The 7,500-nt window shown below is 39.6% G+C and overlaps 1 protein-coding gene across 4 annotated transcripts in view; it reads right to left on the bottom strand.

Moving 5' to 3' along the window:
- The window catches only part of LOC143747545 (uncharacterized), a 55,125-nt gene that overhangs the window by 5,861 nt on the left and 41,764 nt on the right, over positions 1-7,500 (bottom strand). For 2 of the 4 annotated variants that reach the window (XM_077240353.1, XM_077240354.1), the window contains 7 exons: positions 7,477-7,500; positions 6,699-6,791; positions 6,502-6,591; positions 5,675-5,779; positions 5,224-5,413; positions 4,323-4,415; positions 4,149-4,235 (listed from right to left, as the gene is read on the bottom strand). The exon at positions 7,477-7,500 is cut by the window's right edge and continues 81 nt beyond it. In XM_077240353.1, the coding sequence (XP_077096468.1) occupies positions 4,149-4,235; positions 4,323-4,415; positions 5,224-5,413; positions 5,675-5,779; positions 6,502-6,591; positions 6,699-6,791; positions 7,477-7,500 (682 nt within the window). Of the gene's footprint in view, positions 1-4,148; positions 4,236-4,322; positions 4,416-5,223; positions 5,414-5,582; positions 5,780-6,501; positions 6,592-6,698; positions 6,792-7,476 lie in introns of those variants that run through there. The other 2 variants (XM_077240355.1, XR_013206756.1) reach the window with 2 other exon arrangements.

The raw sequence follows: 7,500 nt of genomic DNA, 5'->3' as shown, positions 1-7,500 counted from the left end.
ACTCTACCTCTACTCTACTGTTCTCTACTCTACTGTACTCTACTGTACTCTACTCCACACTCTACTCTACTGTTCTCTACTCTACTGTACTCTACTCCACACTCTACTCTACTGTTCTCTACTCTACTGTACTGTACTCTACTGTACTCTACTCTACCTCTACTGTACTCTACTGTACTGAACTCTACTCTACACTCTACTCTACACTCTACTGTACTCTAATATACTGTACTCTACTGTACTCTGCTCTGCTCTACCTCTACTGTACTCTAATATACTGTACTCTACTCTACCTCTACTGTACTCTACCTCTAATGTACTCTAATATACTGTACTCTACATCCACTGTACTCTACTGTACTCTACTGTACTGTACTCTACACTCTACTGTACTCTAATATACTGTACTCTACCTCTACTGTACTCTAATATACTCTACTCTACTGTACTCTACTGCACTCTACACTCTACTGTACTCTACCTCTACTGTACTCTACTCTACACTCTACTGTACTCTAATATACTGTACTCTACTGTACTCTGCTCTACCTCTACTGTACTCTAATATACTGTACTCTACTGTACTGTACTCTACCTCTAATGTACTCTAATATACTGTACTCTACATCCACTGTACTCTACTGTACTCTACTTTACACTCTACTGTACTCTAATATACTGTACTCTACCTCTACTGTACTCTACCTCTAGTGTACTCTACTCTACTGTACTCTACCGTACTCTACTTTACACTCTACTGTACTCTACTTTACACTCTACTGTACTCTAATATACTGTACTCTACCTCTACTGTACTCTACCTCTACTGTACTCTACTCTACTGTACTCTACCGTACTCTACTTTACACTCTACTGTACTCGAATATACTGTACTATACCTCTACTGTACTCTAATATACTGGACTCTAATATACTATACTCTACTGTACACTACTCTACCTCTGCTGTACTCTAATATACTGTACTCTACTGTACTCTACCTCTACTGTACTCTACTCTCTACTGTACTCTAATATACTGTACTCTACCGTACTCTAATATACTGGACTCTAATATACTGTACTGTAGTCTACACTCTACTGTACTCTAATATACTGTACTCTACTGTACTCTAATATACTGGACTCTAATATACTATACTCTACTGTACTCTACTCTACCTCTGCTGTACTCTAATATACTGTACTCTACCTCTACTGTACTCTACTCTCTACTGTACTCTAATATACTGTACTGTACTCTACTGTACTGTATTCTACACTCTACTGTACTCTAATATACTGTACTCTACCTCTACTGTACTCTAATATACTGTACTCTACTCTACTGTACTCTACTGTACTGTAGTCTACACTCTACTGTACTCTAATATACTGTACTCTACTGTACTCTAATATACTGGACTCTAATATACTATACTCTACTCTACTGTACTCCACCTCTGCTGTACTCTAATATACTGTACTCTACTGTACTCTACTGTACTCTACCTCTACTGTACTCTACTCTCTACTGTACTCTAATATACTGTACTCTACCGTACTCTAATATACTGTACTGTACTCTACTGTACTGTAGTCTACACTCTACTGTACTCTAATATACTGTATTCTACCTCTACTGTACTCTAATATACTGGACTCTAATATACTATACTCTACTGTACTCTACTCTACCTCTGCTGTACTCTAATATACTGTACTCTACCTCTACTGTACTCTACTCTCTACTGTACTCTAATATACTGTACTGTACTCTACTGTACTCTACTGTACTGTATTCTACACTCTACTGTACTCTAATATACTGTACTCTACCTCTACTGTACTCTAATATACTGTACTCTACTCTACTGTACTCTACTGTACTGTAGTCTACACTCTACTGTACTCTAATATACTGTACTCTACTGTACTCTACTCTACACTCTACTGTACTCTACCTCTACTGTACTCTACTCTACACTCTACTGTACTCTAATATACTGTACTCTACTGTACTCTACCTCTACTGTACTCTAATATACTGTATTCTACTGTACTCTACCTCTAATGTACTCTAATATACTGTACTCTACCTCTACTGTACTCTACTGTACTGTACTCCACTCTACCTCTACTGTACTCTACCTCTACCGTACTCTAATATACTGTACTCTACCTCTACTGTACTCTAATATACTGTACTCTACCTCTACCGTACTCTAATATACTGTACTCTACCTCTACCGTACTCTAATATACTGTACTCTACCTCTACTGTACTCTACCTCTACTGTACTCTAATATACTGTACTCTACTGTACTCTAATATACTGTACTCTACCTCTACTGTACTCTACCTCTACTGTACTCTACCTCTACTGTACTCTAATATACTGTACTCCACTGTACTCTAGTATACTGTACTATACTGTACTCTAATATACTGTACTCTACCTCTACTGTACTCTAATATACTGTACTCTACCTCTACTGTACTCTACTGTACTCTACTCTACTCTAATATACTGTACTCTACCTCTACTGCACTCTAATATACTGTACTCTACTCTACTGCACTCTACACTGCACTGTACTCTACACTCCACTGTACTCTACTGTACTGTACTCTACACTACTGTACTCTACACTCTACTGTACTGTACTCTACACTCTACTGTACTGTACTCTACACTCTACTGTACTCTAATATACTGTACTCTACTGTACTGTACTGTACTCTACACTCTACTGTACTGTACTCTACACTCTACTGTACTGTACTCTACACTCTACTGTACTCTAATATACTGTACTCTACACTCTACACTCTACTGTACTCTACACTCTACTGTACTGTACTCTACGCTCTACTGTACTCTAATATACTGTACTCTACTGTACTCTACCTCTACTGTACTCTAATATACTGTATTCTACTGTACTCTACCTCTAATGTACTCTAATATACTGTACTCTACCTCTACTGTACTCTACTGTACTGTACTCCACTCTACCTCTACTGTACTCTACCTCTACCGTACTCTAATATACTGTACTCTACCTCTACTGTACTCTAATATACTGTACTCTACCTCTACCGTACTCTAATATACTGTACTCTACCTCTACCGTACTCTAATATACTGTACTCTACCTCTACTGTACTCTACCTCTACTGTACTCTAATATACTGTACTCTACTGTACTCTAATATACTGTACTCTACCTCTACTGTACTCTACCTCTACTGTACTCTAATATACTGTACTCCACTGTACTCTAGTATACTGTACTATACTGTACTCTAATATACTGTACTCTACCTCTACTGTACTCTAATATACTGTACTCTACCTCTACTGTACTCTAATATACTGTACTCTACCTCTACTGTACTCTACTGTACTCTACTCTACTCTAATATACTGTACTCTACCTCTACTGCACTCTAATATACTGTACTCTACTCTACTGCACTCTACACTGCACTGTACTCTACACTCCACTGTACTCTACTGTACTCTACTGTACTGTATTCTACACTCTACTGTACTCTAATATACTGTACTCTACCTCTACTGTACTCTAATATACTGTACTCTACTGTACTGTACTCTACACTCTACTGTACTGTACTCTACACTACTGTACTCTACACTCTACTGTACTGTACTCTACACTCTACTGTACTGTACTCTACACTCTACTGTACTCTAATATACTGTACTCTACTGTACTGTACTGTACTCTACACTCTACTGTACTGTACTCTACACTCTACTGTACTGTACTCTACACTCTACTGTACTCTAATATACTGTACTCTACTGTACTGTACTGTACTCTACACTCTACTGTACTGTACATGCGTGAATCTGCGTTTCCTTCAGTCGGAGAATTATTATTTCACTTTTGGTGTGAAAGGGTCTTTACATTTGCCTAAAAATATAACTTTTTTTGTTATAAAAAAACAAGGCCAGCCCAGGGGTGAAAAAAGTAACGCAAAAGTAACGTAATGCATTACTTTTCTAAAAAAGTAACTGAGTAACCAAATTAGTTACTTTTTTAGGGAGTAACGCAATATTGTAATGCACCACTTTTCAAAGTAACTTTCCCCAACACTGCACACACGCGTGATCTTGCCTGAACTGGATCTGCTGCACACGGACGCACTGCGATCGGCCCAGAGCTCTGAACCCAGAGAGCTGCACACCGACTGCGGGCCACGCTCTAACACACACACACACACACACAGCGTTACGACACGCGTGATCTGCCGCTGACGGTCAGTGTATTGGCTGTCAGTGCGTCTGGTACCGGTCATCCTGCGAAGGCTTTTAGACTGAATGTTGTCCTCCACCGGGTCAAAGTCAAAGATGGATCCCGGATCAGTCCTCCAGACCCGCAGCTCTTCAGTGCAACACAGGTCACAGGTCAAAGGTCGAGAGGGTTGGATCAATCAACAGCTTCAGTAATATGTTAGTCATGCGTTGAAACGTTTGGGCTCGGTAAAAAAAATATATTTTTATATATCGAAGGCGCATTCAATTTATCAAAAGTGAAATTTATAATGTTATAAAAGATTCTACTTAAAATAAATGCTTTTCTTTTGAACTTTCTATTCAGAATCCTGAAAAAATTTATCAGTTTCTACAAACATACAAACTGTTTTCAACACTGATAATAATCATAAATGTTTCTTGAGCATCAAATCATCATATTATAGTGATTTCTGAAGGATCATGTGACACTGAAGACTGGAGTAATGATGCTGAAAATTCAGCTTTGATCACAGGAATAAATTACACTTTACTATATATTCACATAGAAAACAGCTGATTTACATTATAATAATATTTCATTTATTGTATTTTCAAATATAATGTAAATGTAAAAATAAGCGCAGCCTTAATGAGCAGAGGAGACTCTTTCAAAAACATTTAATGAAATGTTTTTGATCAGTTGTGTGTGAAAGTGACGAAAAGCAAAACTTAAGATTAAAACAAAGATCAAATTATTAATTTGAACAACCGATCGATTAAACCGATCGTACAGGATAATGAAACGAAGAAACATTATCAGTGACGTCAACATGATTAACATCAAACATCCGTCTGTCTAAAATGTAGTAAAGTTCAATTAAGAATCATATTAATATTAAAAAACTCATAAAAACATTTAAATAATGAATATTCAAGAGTTGTGATCATGGACTGACCAGCGGCTCCTCCTGACCTGCGGTCCATCTCCACCACCTGCGGCTGGACGCCATGGCAACCGCCTCCCACCTGGTCTCCATGGTAACCACGTCTCACCTGGTCTCCATGGAGACGTGCCATGTGCTGCTCATCGAGGGTGTGTGTGGCGCCGCGACCCCGCGTGCGCTCGAACTCCTCGTGATATTTGGCCTGAAAGACACACGGAGAGCGTCACACACACCTTCACAATAAAACACACACACACACACACACGCACACACACACAAGTGTCTGTTACGGTGCACTTGGTCTCTGATAAACACACACACACACAGGTGTCCGTTATGGTGCGATTGGTCTCTGATAAACACACACACACACGGTTCGTAGGTCTTTATTTGCACACGCGTGTTCGTTCGGTCACATGTTAGTGCTGTGATGTCACACGCAGGCGTCGCCCAGTCCTGCTACCATGGAAACGCAATCCTGAGATTTGCGCACACGCCTCATTTCAGGCGTGTCCAGCTCTGAGCACGAGTGACCTTTGACCTCCTGCAGACCCCGCTGGTACTGCACCTGAAACACACGAGAGTCACTGTTACACGGTTTCCAAGATCGTGTGGATCCTTGTTCTTCAAAGACAGAATTAAAGTGCCACTATTGTGCTTTTCTGCATATTATCTTTCATGCAGTGTGTAATAAAGCTATTTGTGAGTGTAAAAGGTCTGCAATGTTTTAAAACTCAAAGTACAGATAAATAACGTTTTTGTCTCCTAAAAGAAGTGATTCTGAACTGAAGCGAGTCGTCAGTAATTCCAGTCTCACTTCCTGTAACAATGTAACTAATTAGCATAATGCCCGCCTCTAGTGTTGATTGGCTGAGCAGCGTCTCTTAGCTCCGCCCTCAAACACTGTAGTGTATCTGAGACTGGAAGAGTTTGGTTCGTGGTTGTTTGTGTCGAGAAGACGCTGTTTTCTGAGACTGATACGGTAAAACACGCCATCGTTACTGTTCGTATCACTGTGATCAAGAGCTGAGATTCAGATATGATAATGACCAATCACAGCAGAGCAGCTCTCAGAGAGGCGGGGCTTAGAGAGACGAAGCGTTTCAGACACTGAGAGAAAGAGCTGATGCTGACGTGGAGATTATGAGGACATTAATGTGTTTCTGACCTTGTATGAATGTGAATCTGTTGTAGGACACTCAGAAACAACATTAGGAGCCTTTTAAATAACATAATAGGGCACTTTAAACTTAAAATAGGAAATATGTTGTGTGTGTGTGTGGTTCTTGCCGAGCTGATGTTCTGCTGGTTCTGCTTGACCCGCTCCAGCTCCGGTGTCACACCTACACTGACCGGCTCAATCGCTTTCTTATATTTGACCTGCATGATGATAATTAAGATGATGATGATGATGTTTGATTGACACTCTGATCAGCGGCACGTCACACAGCATGACTGACACATGTCAATCACACACACACACTCACGGCGCTGATGTTCTGCTGGTTCCGGCGGACCCGCTCCATCTCAGGAGTGTCAGTCACTGCTGTTCCCGATCCCACACACTCCCGGTACTGAACCTGTGGAGCAACACACACACCAACTCTCAGCGTGTGTCTTTATTCTGACACCTTTTCTCACATTATCAGTTTATTCGCTATAGTTTAGAAAATGGTAATAAAATATGACTAGAACTCAGTTGATATTTGACTGGTTTTGTCCGTCCTTCTGTTAGACTCTCACACATGAATTATGTTGAATATCTGTCAGCTGTTAAATTTAACTACACAATTAGATAATACCAGTTTAGCTCAACCAGTTACCAAGCAATGCTTCATGTTGTTCAGTCTGTGGTGTAAAAAGCTGCATTAGTTATTAAAGAAAAAACACTTAAAACATGATCAGCTCAAAGTGTCCCAATCATTTTTAGTCTCATATGTCACAGGTAGTCGCTATATGAAGAGTTTTTGGGTATAATATGTCACAGTTTACTTTATTTTGCTCTCCTCACTTACATAAATGAACTATAGTGTCCTGCACACACTAGTGAAAAAATAAAAAAAAATGATATATCTGGTGTCTGAATAATTTTTGGCTTGACTGTATATGTAAATGATATGAAATGAGGTTGTGCAGAGTAAAAGGAGGTGTTGTGAGAGCCATATATGCTTGTTGTTTATTATAGTTTACATGAGGCCCGTAACATGATCAGACTCAAGCATGTGTGTGTGTGTGTGTGTGTGTGTGTGTGTGTGTGAGACTCACGTCACTGGTGTTCTTGGCGTTTTC

This window comes from Siphateles boraxobius, unplaced genomic scaffold (assembly GCF_051911475.1).
Source record: "Siphateles boraxobius isolate OS27281-9 unplaced genomic scaffold, OSU_SipBor_1 225, whole genome shotgun sequence".
Taxonomy (NCBI): Eukaryota; Metazoa; Chordata; class Actinopteri; order Cypriniformes; family Leuciscidae; genus Siphateles; species Siphateles boraxobius.
This window is presented reverse-complemented; position numbering and strand designations above follow the sequence as displayed.